General features: G+C 42.3%; 1 protein-coding gene across 6 annotated transcripts; it reads left to right on the plus strand.

Annotated features, from left to right (window-relative positions):
- The first annotated feature begins 1,654 nt into the window (after window positions 1–1,654).
- Window positions 1,655–19,819, plus strand: mcm9 (minichromosome maintenance 9 homologous recombination repair factor). 6 transcript variants are annotated; one of them, XM_040125751.1, is made up of 15 exons: window positions 1,655–1,831; window positions 3,984–4,172; window positions 6,155–6,320; window positions 7,749–7,855; window positions 8,027–8,233; window positions 8,796–8,877; window positions 9,211–9,411; window positions 9,520–9,645; window positions 10,320–10,439; window positions 10,593–10,767; window positions 12,908–13,110; window positions 13,537–13,740; window positions 14,866–14,948; window positions 16,345–16,490; window positions 17,663–19,819. In XM_040125751.1, exons 1-15 carry the CDS (start codon window positions 1,670–1,672, stop codon window positions 19,644–19,646), a joined length of 4,155 nt encoding a protein of 1,384 aa, XP_039981685.1. In that variant the 5' UTR covers window positions 1,655–1,669; the 3' UTR covers window positions 19,647–19,819. The 6 variants fall into 6 exon arrangements, with proteins under 6 accessions (XP_039981685.1, XP_039981686.1, XP_039981688.1 ...); XM_040125753.1 differs by having other exon boundaries at window positions 1,728–1,831; window positions 3,992–4,172; XM_040125752.1 differs by lacking the exon at window positions 9,520–9,645.
- The last annotated feature ends 2,177 nt before the right edge of the window (window positions 19,820–21,996 follow it).

Genomic DNA, 21,996 nt, shown 5'->3' on the forward strand with positions numbered 1-21,996 from the left:
CCGCCCTGAGTCCGGTTCTGTTGGAGGTCTCTTCCTGTCAACGGGAGTTTTTTTTATCTCCACTGCTGCCAAGTGCTTGTTCATGTGGAAACTGTTGGGTTTCTCTCTATAACATTGTCAGGTCTTGAACTGACTCTGTGAGGTGCCTTGAGATAATATGTGTTATGTTTTGACCATACATAAATAAAACTGAATTGAACTTAATTGAATGATATTGTGCTAGCTGGGAGAACTATTATTAGAACAGTACAACCAATTCTTCATAAAAACTTTATATTTTCTGACCTTTTTTGTAAAACCATAAAGACTCACTTCTGCAAGATTTAACTTAGGCCGAGGCACTAGACAGGTTGTCTCTGCATCGCCGTATTTATTTCTTGTATGTGCACCACTCCTTACTACACGTTAATAATAGTGAAATACCATAGAAGGGATCTCTGTAGTTGTCAGAGAAATTCTTATTACCCACTTGCTGATGACTGTACCTCATTTTTACAAAATGCATCTCAAGTTCCAGTTACAATCAAAGAAATAGTCATTTTCTGTAGCCTGTCATCAGTGTTTTAATTTTAAAAAGTGTGAATTCTTAAACTTCAAAAAATGTGATTATTCTGTCTTTGGTATACCAGTCAAGGTTAAGGGGACATTTTAAGGGATTGCCATTGTAAAGAATGAGGATGAACGATGCCGTGCAAACTTCAACTTAATATTCAAAAAGGCAAAGAAAAAACTTACTTAGTGGTTGCAGAGAGACTGATTTTTATTTTTGTTACCCACATCTCACATATGGTGCAGATAAAGATCCAAATACTGCAATAACAGGATCTTCATCCACCATTTCAGCCTTAAGAATAGGCTAGCTATTAAACGAGAACATCAGATCACCCTGCAGGTGATACAACTGAGATGCTTGCAAATGCATCAGCTTTATGGGTAAAACTAGACAAGATCATTTGTGTTTAGACTCAGTTCTGCTTTACTATGACTACAGTCATTTTCATCCCAGAGTAGACAGTTCATAGTAGATGAAAATACATGAAACACAATTTAGACCTCAGAATATGAACTTATCACTTTTATTTATGTGGGTTCCAGCTCAGGGGAAATAAAGGGAATGAGATGGCAGGTACTCTGGCATAGGAGGCAGTCAAGGGAAGGGAACGGGAAAGAAAATACCATGGAAATTTCCTTGAGCAGAGCAGTGGCAAAAGGAATAATAACGAACAACATAATGAAAGACTGGAAAACATGAGCAGGATGAGAAAAAAATAAGGCAACGTCTTTAGGCCTCTGCAGTTCAAAGGAAGTGGACGTGAGGTCAGTAGGAAGAAACACCAGAGAGGAAAACATAAAGAAAAGGTTGAGACTGGTACACACGAGACTAAATACAAGATCACATCTAACAGGTGAACATCCATCCGGATCGGTGTGAGCACTGTCAGACGGAGGAGTCAGTAGATCACCTGTCAGACACTCGGGAGGCAACTCAGAAGGCTGCAGGGAGCGGAGGACTCAGTATTTAACACAGACTCAGTCTGGCAGCAGGGACCTGTAACACTTTAGTAGTTTAGTTGAGAGAAACTGGATCAATAAACAGAGTTTTTTCATTTTCATTTGACTTGAGGAGTAACTAACCCGGGTCCACACTCCATCGTGGCAGGTGGCGGTAATGCGCGTTAACATTGGTTGCCACTCTCCATTAAAAAAAAGAAGAAGAAGAAAAACGAGAAGCGGAAGTGCTGCCCGGGCGACGTCAAGCCCGCGAAACACAAGTGGCTTGTTTACCCCGGGGAAGGAAACCGAGGAGCGGGCTGCGTCCCTGTACGATACGGTGAGTAACCCTCCAGTTTGTGAGGACAGTGCTGCAGGTAACCTCGGCTAACTAAGGTCAGCTCACAGCGGTGTTTGTGTGGCTAAAGGCAGTTAGCTACTGCTAACTCAGTCAGTTCATGTTCCCAGCGTCAGGTGTGGCAGAGCGGCACCAGGTCAAACACTCGTGTCGGTGTGTAAGGACAGGTATCTGCAGTGAGACAGCGACCACGGTCACTTAGAGCACAGTTCAGTATGGCTGCCCTGTCCCTGCAACAGGCCCTTACTAGTTACGTCGTGATTATTTAACTAAACAAGCAGGCAGAAAGGGTCGCACGCAGCAGTGCTTCCGTACTGTGAAAGCCCTTAATATTCGTATTGAAGCGACAGAGCAGAATATTCGCTTTAACGAGAGAAATTGTGTTTAAAGTTTGGTGATCAAATTAAAAATTACTCAACAGCTATGGAATAACAAAGGATTAAAGTGGGGGTGTGATCTCTCACCAGTCCTGCATGTAAAATATCACTGAGGGGAAATGACCATTGGAGCTCCCATGTGTGAAAGGGTCAATGAAACGACCGGTGCTGCCTGATGTGTGTCTGCTGCAGCTCTGTCAAACTGGACCCTGGTTAATCGGTTGTGAATAATAATCGAAGACTGCCACCATCGCATTAACAGTTGGATATTTCAGTCCGCGTGAAAACGTGTGAAAGGCAAAACGCAACATACACGAAGCGTGTTCAGTACTTTTGGAGAGGTGTGTGCAGTCACCTCTGTCAACTAAAGCCACGTGAAGAAACTGCCTTGCTGTTGTCTCCCCATCTCTGCTGCAACCTTAGCAAGCCACTACAAAATTGTAGTGTGACAGAAACTATGAGTACACCTTGAATTTAAAGGATAAATGATGAATAATCAGTGTGATTTATTTCATTATGATTTATTTATGATTTATTTCAGCTTCAGTTGTGGCTGCACTACATGTTCATGGTTTTTTAATACCAACAGTGTTTCCCCTGAATGTATTCAGCTGAAATTTCACAGGGTTCATTGATACTCAGGACGGAAGGTAACCAGCACATCTTGTGCTTTCTACACTGAGACTGAAGGGGGGTGGTACGCAACAAGGGGGCTCTCCCACACCCAAAAACACATACACACAGCGTGTGTAACCCTAACCCAGTGTGACGTCACCGTTTAGCAGACCACCATTGGGAATTCAGTGTGTGTGCAGAAGTCGCACGGTGCAACAAGGAAGTTCTCCACGAGTACAATTTTCCAAACCCACAACCTCACAGCTTGGAACTGGACACGACCCGTTACCCTCGGTTGTCACTGAATCTGATCTGGATGCATTAATAAAAATCCCGCCGCCCGACCCCTAACGTTAATCAAACTACACAGTCGCTGGCTTTAAAATTCATCCAGATTGTATTTACACGAGGTGTGCATTATGGCCGGTCTGAAGTTATCTGCCCTTGCACAATGTAAGGTCCCATTCAGATGTGCAGAACACTCAGTTGGCTCCCACTTGTCGATGCAGTGCAAAGTGACCCCCGTTTCTATCAGTCAGCTGCAGGAAGTATTTCCTTCAGAGCTTAAACCCATAGTCCGTTTAATTATTTGTTAGTTGATTATTTGAAAAGTTATTTTTCAAAAAAAAAAAGACAAAAATTCACTACACTTTTACCAGTGCGAGGATTTGCTGCTTTTCTATGTCATACTTAGATAAATTGAGTATCTTAAGGAGTTGGGCTGTTGGCCAGATAATAACAAACTATTTGAAAATGCTACTGTTGGCTGTAGAAAACTGTGATGGGTTTTTTCACTATTTTCTAACAATTTATGGATAGATGACGGATTCATGAAGCAAATAATCAGAAGATTGGTGGCTTAGTTTCAGCCTTTTTTTGTCACATTTCAACAAAGAATTTATGGAAAGGCACATCCTGTTGGATGATTCCAAAGAATATATTTGATTTCAAAGGAATGCCCTGCAGGGAAATCCATGCAGAAGGAGAGAGCTTTCTTTCCCGAATGCACATGGACATATTTATAACAAATACAAATCTGTTGTGAGCTTGGTTGAGCTGGTTTAACTCCAGTGTACATGATATTTGTCTGATCTCAGGCTATATAAATGTCAAACCCTGACTGCTGCATTGCTAATTTCTAGGACTTCAGACCACATCCCTTCAGTATGCTGATAAGCCCAGAACAGGAGGCGGTGATTGGCCGGGTTTTTGAAACCTATCTGAGGGAGCATCATCATGGTGACATTCTCCAGCTTATTGCAGATACTAATGAAGAGACCCATCAACCTGTTGTTGTTAACGCCATGACATTGTTTGAAGCCAACATGGAGGTAATGTAAACACAATTTAAAACAAAATCTACTGTACTCACAATAAATAGTAGTAAGTCAGTGTACTTAGGATTTGGATTTCAGTTAAGGTGACGCCCAGTGATATGGTTAACATCAGTATGATGCGCATTCAGAAAGTTTTCAGACCCCTTCACTTTTTTCACGTTGTTATGTTGCATCCTGATGCTAAAATCATTTAAATGAATTTTTTTCCCTCATCAATCTACACTCAATACCCAATAATGACAAAGCCAAAACAGAATTTGAGAAAATTTTGCAAATTTATTACAAAGAAAAAACTGAAATATCACATTGACATATGTATTCAGCCACTTTGCTACAAGGGACTGCCTGCAGAGCACAGAGACAGGACTGCGTCGAGGCACAGATCTGGGGAAGGCCACAACATGATTTCTGCTGCACAGTAGCCTGCATAATTCTTCAGTGGAGGAAATTTTGGAACAACCAGGACTCTTCTCAGAGCTGGCAGTCGGGGGAGGAGGGCCTTGGTAAAAGAGGTGAACGAGAACCTGATGGTCAATCTGAGATCCTGTTTGGTGATTGGAGAAACCTCCAGAAGGACAGCCATCACTGTTGCCTTCTGGGTTTTATTGCGGAGTGTACAGACAGAAGCCTCTCCTCAGTGAAAGACACATGAAAGCCACTTGGATTTTGCAAAAAAGCACCTAAAGGACTCTTATCCTGAGAGAAACAAGATTCTCTGGTGTGATGAAACCAGGATCGAACTGTTTGGCCTCAATTCTAAGTGTCATGTCTGGAGATAGACATGACAGATATATCCTTCATGAAAACCTGGTCTAGAGTCTTCCAACAGGATAGGTATCCTACGCACACAGCCAAATCAACAGGAGTGGCTTAGGGACAGCTCTGTGAACTCTGACTTGACCCAATCAAACATCTTTGGAGAGACCTGAAAATTGCTGTCCACTATTGGCCCCCATCCAACCTGACAGAGCTTCAGAGGATCTGCTGGGAAGAATGTCATGAAATGCCCAAATCCAGGTGTGCAAACCTTGTCACATCAAACCCAAGAAGACTCAAGGCTGTAATCGCTGCCAAAGGTGCTTCAACTAAGTACTGAGAAAATGGTCTGAATATTTTGTCCATTTTTAATAAATTTACAAAAATGTCTACAATTCTCTTGTTGCTATGTCATTACGGGATATTTGAGTGTAGATCGATGCGAGAAAAAAATGAATTAAAATGATTTTTAGAATAAGGATGCAACATAACAAAATGAGAAAGAAGTGAGGGGGTCTGAAAACTTTCTGATTGCACGGAAAATAGGAATATTTCTCCTTTACCAATATATAACACTACGTCACATGTAAGTACATGTAAAATGATCTAACTGATGTCCATTTCAGTGAACTCTGTTCCACCAGCATGATTTACATAAGACAGAACTCTTCAAATGTATAACACAAAACCTTCAGTGACTCATGAGGTTACTTTTTAATTCTACAATCCTACATCGACAAATGCCTCAACATAAAGGCTCGCTGCTTGTAGCTAACGTGCTGTTAAAGTCACGTAATCCGAACGTTTTATTGCGCTGCGACAGTGATGCGGCTGGATACGGGGTGTGTCAGTACGGCTTACGTTCCTAATGTTTTGATAATCGCAGATAATGACATGAGCGCAATTTCAGAAGAAAAAGCTAAGAACTAACCCGGTCAGTTTTTTTAGGAACACCTAGGTTCAGATAAGTCATGCATTTCTTTTTGGCAGGTCTGTCATTTTATGTTGTGGCTTGTTATTAGCTGGTACAGTCAAGAATTCTCAAGGGTGATTGAATCCCTTAGTTCAAAAAACAAATCATTTCACCAGCGCTACTTGTGCTGTGATCTACTGTACGTAGACTGTATGTAGGTGTGTGTGTATGTTAGTTCCGGTACACTAATCATTTAATCTGTGTTTGGACTAATTACTTGGTACTTCTGTGCTATGTGTGGCTACAGGTTGGGGACTATTTCAATGCTTATCCCGATGATGTCCTGGCTCTATTTGATAAAGTGTTGCAGAGAACGGCCATGGAGTTATCACAGAATGCTTCTCCCAAGCACTGCAGAGGAAGAAGGACGAAAGAGAGGAGAATGAGGCACACTCTTCATGCCCGCATTACAGGTTAGACATCCAGCTGGGATTGATGGTCAGATGTTACCAGATGATGCTCAGAGCGTGCATTGCGAGGCTATTCAGACTCTTCTGCCCTTAATTATCAGTAATGAATTCCTCGCTGGTCTACCGTGTTGACTACTATAGAAACGATTAGCTGGTTTAGTTGTTGTTGTTAATGGACAGCATTGTCTATTATTAAGTGTGTTTCCAAGTTTGTTACGATTAAATCTGTGCAGGATTCTTTAAGACACGTCGTGACAGTATCACAGAGAGACTTTAAGCCCAAACCTGCAAAGTTTCAGGTTAATTCACAGTTGGTCGGATCATGACAAACACATTTCAAGGTGAACCCAAACACGACCTCATACACATAGCGCCTCACAGAGTGGTCATCACCTTTTTTTCTAAACATTTTGTTTGGGCATTTTATGCCTTCCACAGATAGCAGACACAGATGACAGGAAATGAGGTCAGACGGATGGGAATGACATATAACACGGTTCCCTGTCCTGACGCTATCCGGGGACGTTGCGGTTCATGGTCGCTGCCGTAATCCCTAGGTCACCTTAGCAACCCTAGTTACCACCTGGCTGTGATGTCGCTGTCTACACAGGTTGGACTGGACCTGCTGCAGATTGTCGGCTTTGCAGGGAGTTGTTTCCGAGGCCGAGGCTCATGGAGTTGCCTGGAAAGTCTTGTATTTGCTTGCCATAGTTGCAAAAGTGATTAAACCATAGCTATCGTCCTTGTGATGCCGAAAGGGCATTCATGGGAATCTTTTAGGGATTCCGGGAGTCACGTTATTTTAGGACATTTGGAATGGAAATTTGGCTTGTGCCAATTTGCAATCAGATTGACCGTCAACGATTTCAGAGACGATCGCTGATAGTCTTTTTAATATTAAGGAACGGTTATGATGGTCACTGTTGATCAGCACAAATGATTCTGTTCCTTAATTTAAAGCAACCTGTTTGCGATCTCTTCCATCTGCCAGTCCTGACAAATGAACAAAATTACGTGCTAATGGCCGGCTATATTGAAACACAGAGTTAAAGCTCCATCCTCCCACTCCCACCAACAGTCGACCCGGAGGCGTTCAGATCGTCTATCAGCGATCTCTGGTAATGACAACCTGACGATATGGAAATACAGACCATAGCCCAACAAAAGCCGAAGTCATAAACTGGGTATTAAGATAGGGAGTGGGTGGGTGTGGCAGGAAACTAGTACATAGCTCATACTTACTTTAAAAAGAAATCTCTCCAGATTGTGATTTCGGTAGTCTTGTGGGGAGGGACTCTGTAAATACTGCCCCTGTTGGATGCTAGTTTGTGTTTTTGGAGACTGCACAGTTTAGTCCGTGCTGCTGATTCTCCTGTTAAATGCATCTCTTCTTATTTTCTGTTGTTTATTGACTCTAATATTTGTGTCCAGGACTTCCAGTGTGTCCAGAACTGACCAGAGACACCATTCCCAGGTCCAGAGATGTAGGCCACTTCTTGTCTGTCACGGGTACTGTCATACGCACCAGTGTTGCCAAGGTAACAGCATGTCATGTTCAGTTTTGTGTGTGTGTGTGTGTGTGTGTGTGTGTTTCTACTGTAACCTGTAGCTGAACAGTGGGAGCACAAATGTGTGGTTACTTGTGAGTGTTGCCATGTCTTCATGTTTTTCGTTTTGAGTTGAATCAGTGTCCTCTCCACCTCTATTAGGTTCTGGAATACGAGCGTGATTACATGTGCACAAAGTGTCGTCACGTTTTCACGATGCAGGCCGATTTTGACCAGTTCTATGCCTTTGTCCCACCGGTGGCCTGCCCTAATCCTGATGGCTGTAACTCATACAAATTCAGCTGTCTTTCTGGAGGATCTGAGCCTGCTGCCTGCAGGGACTATCAGGAGATCAAGATACAAGAGCAAGTAAGGCAACTGTGCATCCAATCCCCATTTTTTCATCCACCGCATTTCCTCGAATTGAAACTGGCAGTCAATTAAAAGCCAGGTCTCCAATGACAGCCAGGGGCCTGGTCGACACAAACAAATAGAGGCCGGTCCCCAAATACACACTGGGGGAAAAAGCGTGAATGAACTCCTGGTGCCTTTCATATAATGCGCATGCCAATTTAGCGTAATGTACATTTCTATCGCTTCATTTGAATAAATTCAACGATATAATCCTGATATTTTCAACACACACGATGGAGGCCTTTGATTCATTCTGATCCGCTTTGATTTGTTGTTCTTTAATCTCGTCCGGCTGTTGTTGCTTATGGTAAGCCTGCAAATCTTTCCCAATAAAAGCCCTGTTAAGAAAGGAAGGGTTTCTGTCATCTGAAATGCTAGAAGGCTTTTAATTTCAAACAGTATGTATTACAGTTTGTATTAGGAGCGGATCAAAATTAGGCTTTGTACTAAAATCTGATCAGTTGTATTGTTGTTGTTCTACTTCTGGTGACTGTAAATCTTGCCCCCCTTACCACAGGCCCAGAGGCTGTCAGTGGGGAGTATTCCTCGTTCCATGGCGGTGGTCCTTGAAGATGACCTGGTTGACAGTTGTAAATCTGGTAAGAACTGCAGAACAAGAGACACTTGTCAAACTTTGCTGTGAAGGCTGTGTCATTATCTTGACTGCCTGCACATCCCCGTCTACCTATCTGACCCCTCAGTGGGATCAGAAGCAGAACGTTCTGATAGATGATTTCAACTTTTCTGGTACAACACACGCTGTGAGACAAAGCATCCTGGCAGTGTGAAGGTTGAAATGAAATTCAGTGAGAAATGAAATGAAATGTGACACCGCAGTATTCATTTTTGCCTGACAGTGGCAGTGGCAGTGTTGGGTGTCATGCTCATGCTGTAGCTTTTAAGTAATTTCGGTCTGTGTGGTGTGCTGCCAGGAGATGATGTGACCGTCTATGGGGTGATGTGCCAGCGCTGGAAGCCCTTTTATGATGACGCTCGCTGTGAAGTGGAGCTGGTCCTCAAAGCCAACAACATAGAAGTAAACAATCAGCAAGCTGCTGCTGCTCTGCTCATGAAGGACATTCAGCAAGAATTTGAAGCCTTCTGGGAAAGCTACAAACATGATCCCATAGCTGGTGTGTAAGAATTTACCTCATAACACAAAAAAATCTACTACCTTTTATTTTTTCTCGTTTTATTTTGATTTGTCCATTTAAAATGTTATTTTTCTCCCCTCTGTGTAGGTAGGAACCAGATATTGTTGAGCCTGTGCCCACAGGTATTTGGCATGTATGTGATTAAACTGGCAGTGGCCATGGTGTTGGCTGGTGGAGTGCAGAGGATAGATTCTTCTGGGACCAAGATAAGGGGTATTTGTCTTGTTTCCTATGTGTTTAAATTAAGCAGCTGAAAAGAAGAACAGCTACACCTCAGTGTTTTTGCCATCTTGTAATAATAAAAAATGGCAATAACCTAATTTTTTTCAAATAAATCTTAGCACACTTTCTAGGACCTCCAGGCCAGACAGTTTACATCTTCATTTCACCAGGTATTGTCACGACACAGGAAGTACTAGTAAAATGATTTGTGTAAGGTCAAGGAGATTTAATTACCACTGAGGCTTATGGCTTTACCAGCTAGTTAGGCCACAGCGTATGTACTGAAACCCAGGGTCGATTTACAACAAGAAAAGGAAGCAGACCTTACCTGAAATGCGGGTGAGCTCAGCTAGCTTTTTCGCCGTTGCTCCTTTCAGTCTCCGCAGTGTTGTCCACTTGACTGTGCGGCTGTGCCAGTCCCGCTCCCGTCCTGTACTTGTGTTAATGATCGTGCACTGAGCTTGAAGTCAGTTAAAGTACGTTTAGGTTGACAATTAGATGCAGACAAACCAAACCCAAATGCGTCAGGCATGAGGGTTACCAGTCACTGTCCATCAGGGTCTCAACAAATGACACCATGCCACTGCAATATGGAAACTGCGACAAATGTTTGCTATATGTTGGTTGTTGTCATTGGAAATACTGGTTAATCTTGCCCTCTCTAGGTGAGTGCCATATGTTGCTGGTTGGTGACCCCGGCACAGGGAAGTCTCAGTTCCTGAAGTATGCAGCTAAGATAATGCCTCGCTCTGTACTCACAGCTGGAATCGGATCAACTAGTGCAGGTAGGCCCTGTTCACTGTCAGCTCTCAGTCTGTTTTCAGTGCCTCATTTTAGCCGTGTATCAGGAATTTTTCTTCAAGAGCTTGATTTGATCAGACAGAGAATTATACACACTTACATATAAACTTGTTGACAAGTAATGTCATTTGCTGAAGGACTGACAGTAGCAGCGGTGAAAGACGGCGGTGACTGGCACCTGGAGGCAGGAGCCCTGGTCCTGTCAGATGGTGGTTTGTGCTGCATTGATGAATTCAACAGCATCAAGGAACACGACCGCATCAGCATCCATGAAGCTATGGAGCAACAGTCTATTAGTGTGGCCAAAGCTGGGTAGGACAGTCATGCATTTCCTAACACTTGTAGTATTCTAGTCCAGGCCAATAATACAGCATCTACTTATAATGGAATTTGCTGGTTAAAAAAAGGTATACAGGGTCTTTGAAAACTGCCCTTTATCAGATTAGAGAGGGCAAAAATATGGTTGTCACTATTAAGATGGTCACCAAAAACGGATGCGGCTGCTGTAGTTTGGCAGCTTTTTGTGTTTGTGGCAGGCACGGATTAGCTGATTTGACTGAAGATGTGTATGATTTGCAATAAAGATTTTCAGAAATAAAGTTAGAGATGGAGAGATGCAAGTACTCAGTTACCCACTCACACCTGCAAGGATGTGCATGTCATCAAGTACAGACCGCACACAGTTGGCCCTACAGGTAGAGAGAAATGAACAGTGAGCGTCACAAAACATCAACCGGCAGCATGGGCTGTAAGCACAGACGCCCCCTTCACACATGTAATGTTAGTGTAAAAAGAGTTACTTGAGAATTATAAATTCCTGCTGTTTGACACAGAGGTACGGTTATTATACTCATAAGAAAATGTGCAGGTACGGGATTATTAAGTATCATTAATCAGCCAGGATCCCGAAGAGACTCTGAACACCTGTTTGGTGGTTTTTCTCTTGAACCTGCAGCTTTATCAGCTGTCACCAAGTCCCACATCAAACTCTAAACCCATGTCAAACTGATCACCAGAGCACCCGTCACAATGACTGAAAAATGTCAAAAGCGTGCGGCGTCGTACCTTAAAACAAGTGTTTATTTATGCAGTTTTTCTGCAAAACCGCCCACAGCCTTCCTAAAATCCACAACTCTGACCAGGCCACCTCAGCTAAAAGCTAAATCTGCACTCCACCCATTACTCTAGGCATAAAAACAACTCCTCATGTTGATCTTCATCATCTGTTTTGTGTCTCACTGATGATGTCACCCGGAAACCCGTTAGTACAAAGATGGATAATAGTTGCTTGTTTTATTAACGAGAACAGCTTAGGCATAGAAAATAGCAATCAGTGGGTCATACGTTCCCTCAGTTTCACAGCTGCTACTTGCTGGGTGTCAAATTCTGTATCGCTCTGTAAAAGCTACCTGTGGAAGCTGTAATTACCTTTTGCCTCTGTGATGCTCTTTTTTTGAGTGGATTCGTCATAAATTTGGTTGATGTTGAGCATTTGGACTTAACGAAACAAGATTAGAGTCTACAGCCATGCTAGCAGCTCTTTGAGGCTGTACTTCGTCGCGGCAGTGCCCTGAGCTAAATGCTAACGGCGGGTTTGCTAACAATGACTGTCATGCTGATGTTTAGCAGGTATAATGTTTACCGGTTTCACCATATTAGTTTAGCGTGTTAGCATACTAACAGTAGCTAATTCTCACCAATCACAGCGTACAGCTGAGGCTGATGGGAATGTCACTAGTTTTGCGGGTATTGGGAATTAAACCAAAATATTGGACAAATTGAACCTGTGACCTGGGTCGGTGCCAGATGAAAAGTCAGAGGATCACCAAAGTTATTACAATTCATCCTGAGGAAACATGAATGAAACAAAGTTTGTACCTATTCATCCAGTAGATGCTGAGCTATGTCACTGGTGTAAACCTGCTGTTGGTGCTGATCGCTAAAGTCAGTGGGATTCATCCTCTGGAGACCATGCATATATGTACAAAGTGTCAGAGCAATGCATCCAGTAGTTGTTTAGATATTTCAGTCTGGACCAACGCGGTGAACTAACTGACCGACTGATTGCCATCCCTAGAGCTTCGACACTATCAAGCTTGTGTTGAAATGCGTCGTCATGCATGCATACAGTCTCTATACGGCAAGTGTTCCACACAGCCAGGATGTTTTCCCGGAAGAACAAAAGTCTCCATCCCTTGAACATTTGTGAAAAGGCTATTGAAGAGATCCTGCCAGCTTGAGGCACGAGACAATAGAAGATTCTTCACCCAGTCCTCTACAACATTGTTCTAGAAATAAGCTGATAGTGAAAAACTGAGGACTGCCCACGTCTTGTTTTAAAATAGACCCTTTTCTACAGAAACCTAATGTGCACAAACTAAGCAAGGTCAGGATGTTGACTTTTGTGTTTATTCTGTATCTTCCTCTACATTCTCTCATCTCTCTCTATAAGTATGGTGTGTAAGTTGAACACTCGTAGCACCATCCTGGCAGCTACCAACCCTAAAGGCCAGTACGATCCCAACGAGCCGCTGTCTGTGAATGTAGCTCTGGCCAGCCCTTTGCTGAGTCGTTTCGACCTGGTCCTAGTTCTGCTGGACACCAGAAACCCAGAGTGGGACCGCATCATCTCCTCTTTTATTCTGGAGGACAGAGGTACAGCATGTGCTTTTGAACTTGGAGATTAATTGCTGAAAGCAAAACAACCAATTTCCAAAATAAAGTTCTGAATGATATTAATATTTGAATGAACGTTATTTGGATATTTATAACAATATATACCATTAGCATTATGTATTTCGATGGTATAGGGAAAATTTTGTACAGCATCATTCCAGGTAGAAATCAGTAAATCTATAACTATTAGTGTATCAGCAAATAAATCATATTTATAAATGATTAATAATGAATGTTGTTTTTGTATCGTTTCAAAACGTTCACTGTAATTTAAAATCGTAACATCGATAATGACGTAATGCGGTGATAGTCAACGCTGTTTTCGTTTTGTCCCACTCCACACGCCTTCCCTGAAGGGCTTCGTGATGTGCTGCTGAAATGTCGGTCGTCTTGTTTTGCTCTCAGGACTGCCTGCCGACTCCTCCAGCCTGTGGTCCATGGAGAAGATGAAGGCTTATTTCAGTGTGATTAAACGCTTGCAGCCACGGGTGTCTGAGGAGGCCAACAGCATCTTGACACGTTACTACCAGCTGCAGAGACAAAGTGGCGGCCGCAACGCCGCCCGCACCACCATCCGTATGCTGGAGAGTCTGAGCAGGCTGGCCGAAGGTGAGGAAGGAACCTTGACTTCATCTGTCTAATCAGTTTTCACTTTTAACACAGATAATTTTACTTCCAAATATTCTCTGAATCTAGAATGCTTGAAATTTATTCAACGTTTGGAAATTATTCAGTTAAAACAAGACGATTCTCCCGATCCATAAAACTTCTCTATCTATTGCTCTATGTTACTTGTCACTTTATGTAAACTCAGTACTTTATCCGTGCGGAGATCCTGTAGGAACGATGACTTCATCTTTCTAGTCATCTGATTGGTCAGTTGTCCGGCTGTTGACAGACGGTGACAGATGTATCCATGCAGCATAGGTTACCGCGGTGATCTACCCTGTGAAAACTGAGCCCGCTTCGTGACAACGGAAAAAACCTGAGTTTGGGCAAATTACATATTATGCTGATTTTGGGTGTGAAAAGAAGTAAATCGCCTGCAGCCAGCACACTCTAAAAATGAGCCTTTCTTCAAACTTGAATGCAGACACTTTGTGAGCAGCTCATCGGGTATCTGGTTCTGACTGATGGATTTTCAGCCTCTTCCTGCAGATCACAGAAGCAGATGAGGCCGCAGGTGTAGTGTCCTTGTGATGACTCTACTACGTAGACCCTGTTTTTGCATCGGCACTGCACAGAGTACCGGTGAACCACCACAACTCCTTTGCAGTCATCTGGGGGTTTGGGGGCACAATTACTGTTTATCATTATTATTGTTTTTTTTTTTTTTTAAGTTCAAGAGATGAAAAGTGCATTAAAATTTGAAGAATCAGCTCATTTTTTTAAATGTCTGCAGGGCTTTCTCTTTGACACTGTCTCAGCGTTTTTTTGAATGCACAGTATCGTGTTCTGTGTAATGTGATGTGGCTGTAACCTGTTCCTGTTGCTTGGGGTTAGGACTAGAAGTACCGCTCCGTACGTTTCTGCATTTTCGTTGGTGTACTTTTTAAAATAAGTTCACCTTTAATAATTTGTGTGATAATTAACCTAATCAACTAAGTGTATTTCTTTAAATGTATAGCAAAAATGTCTTGGGCAAAACAAAATGCAAATAAATAGAACTGAATATAAATCGCTGAAAGCAGCAGAACTGTATCACTAACACAGAATGGTTTTTGAACCTTGCAGCCCATGCCAGGCTCATGTACAGAGAGACTGTGACCATAGAGGATGCTGTCTTGGCTGTCTCTGTCATGGAGTGCTCAATGCAGGTAAGGAGAAAACAAAATAAGCTGCTTTACCTCATGAATAATGACCCCCCCCACACACACACGCGCACATATAATTTTACCCTTGGGTTTTTGTTTGTTTGTTTGTTTTTTTCAAATATTTGGACTCTTGTCGTTGGACAATAAAAACAGCAAATACGGTGTACTCATCAAAATTGAAAACTGATATGATATGAAAATAAACAATACTGGTATACAGTCAGAAATATACTGGTGAAAATGTTGATTGATGATGTAGCCAGTAACCTCATAGAAGCTATGGTATTTCTAATTTCTAATCTATTTTATTTTTATTATTTATTTATTTATTTATTTATTTATTTAACCTGAAGCGTCACCACACCATTACGTAAGAATAAAGCCACAAATGAATAAATGTGTGTGTGTGATTATGACACACACACACACACACACCGACATCCGCTAGCAACAAATCACTCCACCGACCTAAGAACGGCCATGCATCACCACCCACAGAATCGAGAAAGAGCTATCTACCGATCTGTCAATCCTTTCTGTGTCCAGGCCGGGTGAGGTGGTGTTTATGTCAGATTAAGCCTCGTGCTCCACTCCTGCTGGTGGTGCTCTTTACATTACAATCTGCTTTTACAGCCAGCGTTGCAGCACCACCGACGACGACAACCATAAAAACAAATGAATTGACAGTCAGACTTAATATCTGCCGTTGCATTTTGCCATTGCTAATGACAGGGTGCCGAGACAGGCTGAAAACGGGGATTCAAGCTGATGAATGCAGTTGACGCAATATAGGCTTTTTCGCTGTAAACAGCTCACGCTGCAGGACCAATTAGTTATCATTTTGACTGGATCGTTTTTAAACATTTTTTATAATTGTTTTACTGAAATAGTTTTTCGTTTGTTAGCAGCCAATTTTTGACATTCTTAATCTGCTCCCAGTGAAATTACAGTACAAGTGAAACTTTATACAACCCTATGTGTTACAGATCATGATTATTTATCCAGCGCAGCCCCCTGAGTGATGTGAAATACAGTAAGACATGTCATAGGCGTTGTACCACTTTGGGACTCCTGGCTGTGCCCAGATAGAGTGGTGATGAGGGAAGACCTTTTCCACTCCTGCTGGCAGAACAGACAACAGCATGTTGGAGGATACTGTGTGCTTGCTGCTATGCAGCTATGCTTCTCCTCCTTCCAAAGTCTAGTGTAGTTACTCTTTAAGTTAAGCAGAAATATCGAATTGCTTTACATTTAACTAATTGTCGTGATTCATTTTGACACCAGCACACTAGTGACCGGTAACATTTATTCATCTTGCTGTTGATCCATGTCCCTGTTTTCCACCATAACACAGCAGCCTGCGCTCCAGTGGCAGTCTGTAACCGCTCTCCTCTTTTAGGGCGGTGCTCTGCTGGGAAATGTAAATGCATTACTCACCTCATTCCCTGCTGACCCCAGTCAGCAGTACCAAACTCAGTGTCAGATACTACTGGAAGGACTGAACCTGCCGCGGCTCCATCGGAAGGAGATGGAGAGACTGGCCAGGTGAGTGACTGACTGCATTTTCAGTTTGTTCAGTGTCAGTCAGTGTGTGAAATACAGGGGGTCTGAAGGGGTCTTTTTGATTCCCTAAGTAACACCATGGGCCCCCCAGGATGTAAAAATCTCATTTTGGGGGGCCTCCAAATTAAGCTAATTATTTTCTTTTTGCCCATCTTGGAAAATGCATTGTCATGTGATGAGCAACACAGAAATTGCAACTAACAGCGAACAAGCAGCTGATTTCGTCTGTATCGTTGCTGCAGCTGCCGCATGGATACCAGCGCCTGTTAATACAGCTAATACACTCTGAACTCTGCGGCTCTGCTCACCCTCTCCTTATTTGAAGAACATTTGTGAGACATCACTTATGTTTTGTCTTTTTTTTTATTCAAGGGAAGTCTTTAAATCTCAATCAATCTCAAAATAATATGCTTGGAGATTTGCTCATCTGCTCCAATTGAACGAATGATCTCACTGTATAAACTGTGAATCTGTCAGAACAGCATCCTGCTGTCAGAAAATCACACAAGGCCAGTTAACAGTGAAATCCCAGTGTCCTGTCACAAGGTTGAAATAATTAATGAAGTTATCCACGCTGAGCCAGCGGTGTGTAATATTACACAGGGTTTTGGAGAAGCGCGAGTGTGTGTCTGTGCCATCGAATTGGTCTGAGCAAGACGCAACACAAGTGAAGTAATTAACTGAAAATATGTTTTTATTTATTTATTTTTTTCCCCCTTTTTTTCAATCTTTGTTTTTTGAAGCACCGCCCACAGCACGGGACCCCCCGATTGTCAGAGTATTTCTCCAGTCTTATTCACATTTCATTGATTAAAGGTTGTGGCTTGTGTTATCTTATCTTACTGTCAAGAAATCCCTCAAAGAAATCAAAACCATCAGTCTGACAGATTTGTAATCCTCCTTTGTGTTATCTACATAGCCTGATCATGTTTCTTTACTGTGATCAACATGGCCGGTGGAGTTTATTTGTATAATCTTGTGCTTGTATTTTCTCTTCTTAGTACTAACTCACAAAACTGGGAAATCCTTTCTTTATGCTCCTGGGTTTATGTGCGGGGACATTGTTGTTTAATGTGTTTTTGGGTGACCAGTGGGTTACTGTAGCTTTAAACAACACACAAAAGGAGATGACCTGTATTTCCTTTGTTCACTAGGCTAAAGTGCTACATCTCCGAGGCCTCCCAGTTTGATCCATCAACTGATAATTACCAGCATCAACTCAGAGACACACACACCATCAACAATGCACACTGCAGTCACATCACCAGTGATTGCAAGGGGGATCTCACAGTAGAAAGTGGCTTGGACTGGTTCCACTCCATCACTCCATCACTATCACCAGATGATATGACTTCACCCATAATTACATCAACTCAAGAAAACCTGAGTAGAAAACTAAACTCCAGTTGGTCAGAAACATCTCCAACAATCAAACAGCCAAACCCTCAAACTGAGAAGGACATTCAAAGTAACACGAGCTCAACATCAAACCATGATGGAACAATTATCTCTGCTTCAGAGGAAGAAAACAGAACAAGTGAGAAAAATGAAAACATTACAGAGCAAAGGTCTATAACCCAAGCGGAGGAAAAGCAGCCTGAGAGACAAAAAGATGAACAACAACCGACATCAGTGGGATGTGTGATTCAGAAGGTCTCCAAGAACCAGAGAGACAGAAGACTGAAGGAGCTGGAGCTGAATAATCAGCAGTGTGACAAAGAGGGAGGAGGGGCACATGGAGAGAGGGTGGTGTCCGTAAATAGTGTAAGTAAAAATGTGATTGACGTTTTAAATACGACTTCAGATTCCCACAGTAGGAGCACACTGTCATCAGGTAAAAACTTCCCCTCAAGTAACCTAATCCAGGATAACCAGTCCTCTGGCAAAGAAAGTAGATTTGAGAAGATAGACCAGAGGGACCAGAGTGGGGCCAAGAACATTTGCACTGTGCTAAGGGAAAAGATGGCAGCTGAAGCTGAAACAGGTAAAGACTTGCGTGCAAAGTTGTCAGACTTTATATTCAAACCAAGGAAGATGAGACCTTCACTCCACAGCCACGACTTTAATGCCAGCGGGGACGTCAGTGCAGAGTTACAAACTGAATCTAACCTAGGCAGCAGAGATATCCACAGCTACACAGAAAGCAGAATAAGTAAACAGAGGCCGGTTAGTCATGGTGAGTCAGCCATCTTACTTACAGACACAGAGAAGAATGAGAGAGAGATGAAAGAGAACCAGTGCCAACATTTTTCCGAAGGTGGAAGCAGGAGGAAACAGGTGAGCTGTGTCAGTGAGGTGGGAGAGATTGGGTCTGATAGTACTTGTTTCACATCAGTAGAGCTGGACGAGGATGTTTTTTTCTCTGGAAAGGACAAATCGGCACGCAGAGAAGCCTTGGGTAGAATAAAGCGGAGTAATGATACAGAAAATCTGTGCCAACAACAAAGAACCACAGGCAACACTTGTGATCAGACTACAGTTGATGACTTTATTGGCACCCCACCTTTAAATTCAAGGACTGACATCAGTGATCCGGCACCGTTCCAGTCTGGCCACAGCAAGTCCACTGTGGCCTGCTCAACCCTGGCTAAACTCTCAAGATTCTCGTTCACCTGCACAACTAAACCTACGACCACCTCTCAAACGAAAGTGGAAAAAAAACCTCCCGCTGCAGTGCTAAAAGGTTCATTGAAAAGAAACGGTGCTGAATGCTCGAGAGCAAATTCTCAAGTCAAGAAAACTTTAAATTTCCCCGAGCACAGTCCCTCAATAAAGAAGATGGAGACTGAAGTCACTGTGGGCAAAGTAAAGGATGTATTATCCCCCCCAGCCACAGTGCTCACACTGGGACAGGAACGTGAACAAGGGACAAAGTCACCAGATAAAACAAGGTGCAAGGCAAAGCAGACAGATCCTACTCACGCTGGGAAAAAAATCATGAATAATGGTCCTGTTGACTATGAAAGCAAAGTCAGTCTGAAGAAGAGAAAGTGTTTTGAGCTGGGCCCCCCACCAAGCGGTGGTGGTGGTTCCAAGGTATCATTTTCAGGACTGTCCCTGTTTGGCTCTGTTGAGTTGAGTAATGATGTTCTTGACACTGACTGGGACCAAGAGGTCTCAAAGAAAGCCAGAGTTTGAAATCATGGGCTGCTGTACCAATGTGTTTGTGGATAAAGAAGAATACCACAGTAATCTATCATTGTCACTTCATATCACATTTTGCTGTGGGGATCATCATTTCAATGCTTTGCCTGATGTATGATTTAGTTACCTCTTTCAGCCTGACAATAAATCTGTTAAATTGTTCCACACGTTCAGGTGTTCATCCTGAATCAGTCTTTTTTTGGATTTGTTCGTGCTTTCTTATTTCTAAAATATTGGTAGGTCAGATCAAAATGTACCATTGGTCAGTACCACTTAGACCACCTATGTATACAGATATACATCCTTTCCTGGTTTTGAGTTATTGGGCGTTTTAGTAGCAAAAAAATGAAACACAACCAGGACAATGCCAGATATACAGTGACGGTATTTTCAACATATTTTTCATTGTGTTCAAAACGGTTGAGAAACATGTCAGTATTTGCTACTTTTGGCACAGTAGAGAGATTTGGTTTCCAGCAGGGACATCCCTTCCCTCTCTGTATACAATGTACCTGATGTGGATGCCTGATATATCCCGCTCCTGCGGAGTAAATAACGAAGCCGGGAGATGTTTTTTAAGCTGAGCGCTTTTATTTTTGCCTGGGACTTGGAGACCTTTCACTCCATCCATCCATGACGCATGGCAGCCAATACGACCTTTTTCTTGACACCCGTATCCACTCCCAGGCCAGATGGATGTAATCTTTCCAGCATATCATCACTATGAAGAACAACTCGTTTTTTATGATGATTATTGTCTCCTCACACCAGTGACAGACTGCGTAGCACATGCATCCAGTCTTATAGGAAACATTCATGAATGATGATGATTGACTTCCTACCATCCAAAAACCTTTAGTTTCCTTTAGTTTGACTCTGCTATGAAAATCAATTAGAAAAAAACCAACTGTAAATATCACTGTAAATATTTAGATGCCTTTATTTATTCTTTATTCATTCTCAGGTGTAATTGATAGTTAAGTTGTTGTGAATGAAACTTCAACATGTTGGTGTGTTCATAGACACTGACCTCACTCTTAAAGGCAGGCTGTTCGTCAGCAGCCTTTCAATGCAGGAAATTAAAGTATTCACGGTAAAATTTCACAGTATTTCACCATTTTGCCTATTGTTTGTCTTTAGGATCAGGTTTTTAGGTAACATAGCTTCGGTGTGCTCCCAAGTGTGGTGCTGTTTCAGATCAGACCTGCTCTCTGACACTGAGTACACCACAAAAAAAAATTGCTTTTCAATGTGTGATGGATTACGTGTCGCACACAAGCTTCATTTTACTGAAATGAATCTTGAGAGATGAATGAATTCGTGTCAGAATAGTATTGTCATCAGCATATTTTTCTGTTTCTGTTATTGCATTAAGAGCATAAAATCCGGATCTGACCGGGGTGCTCAGAGTAGCAGCTCAAAAGTTAGCTTTGTTTATTAGCCTGCTGTTATCCTTGTAGCAGGCAGTGTTCATGAATGAATTTCAGACCCCTTTACAATTATTCCAAACACACAGTGTTGCGTGCTGCAGGCCATCATGAAAAAGTGGCATCCACAAATGTCCCTGATGATATTACTGCAACAGTGAGCGAAGAGAGCAGGCCCACTTCCGGTTAAACACGGGTCTCGTTGCCTCCCATTTCAGCAACATGTCCGAGGTGGACCACATCTCAATTTCAACAGATTATCCACCATTTCAAGTCGAAGGGATTATATTTAAAAATCACATCTCAAAAAAACTCAACTAAAACTGATAACAAAGTGATTAAGTGCAATTTATTCTCCACATGGAGGTGCAGATCCAAACACCTCCACTACACTTACCAGTGTCGGTTGAAGTTAAGGAGAATATCACAAGAAGCAAAACCATGGCTCTCTTATGTGTTTTTAATTAATTTATACCACTTCTGTGGTATAAATTAGTTTAACTTTGACCACACAGATAAAATCTGTCATGATGATAAAGAGATAAAGCGGCTGCTATTTGGTCTTTTAGCGCTGTCTCTGGACCAATCGGGGCCTTATTGAGCAATGTTGCGAGGTGAAAACTCAGAGAGGCTAATACGTGAACCTTTCCTGTACATACCAATGCATGAACTAAACAGAGACTTCCTCATTTTCTTGCAAGTTCACTTTTTGGCAGACATTGTTTCAACATCTAATGTGGATATTTGAGGAAGTCTGAGGCGCATGCTGTTCACCATGTTTTAAACAGTCCACGCTGCAACAGGAGGCATTATCTGGACAACTGATTCCACAGAGTCATCGAAAATAAAACCCCAAATGTCATTGTTATGCTGTTTCCTCCTTGTCCTCATAATTTTATTACATTTCACAGAACTAA

The sequence above is a fragment of the Xiphias gladius genome, chromosome 4, assembly GCF_016859285.1.
Source record: "Xiphias gladius isolate SHS-SW01 ecotype Sanya breed wild chromosome 4, ASM1685928v1, whole genome shotgun sequence".
Taxonomy (NCBI): Eukaryota; Metazoa; Chordata; class Actinopteri; order Istiophoriformes; family Xiphiidae; genus Xiphias; species Xiphias gladius.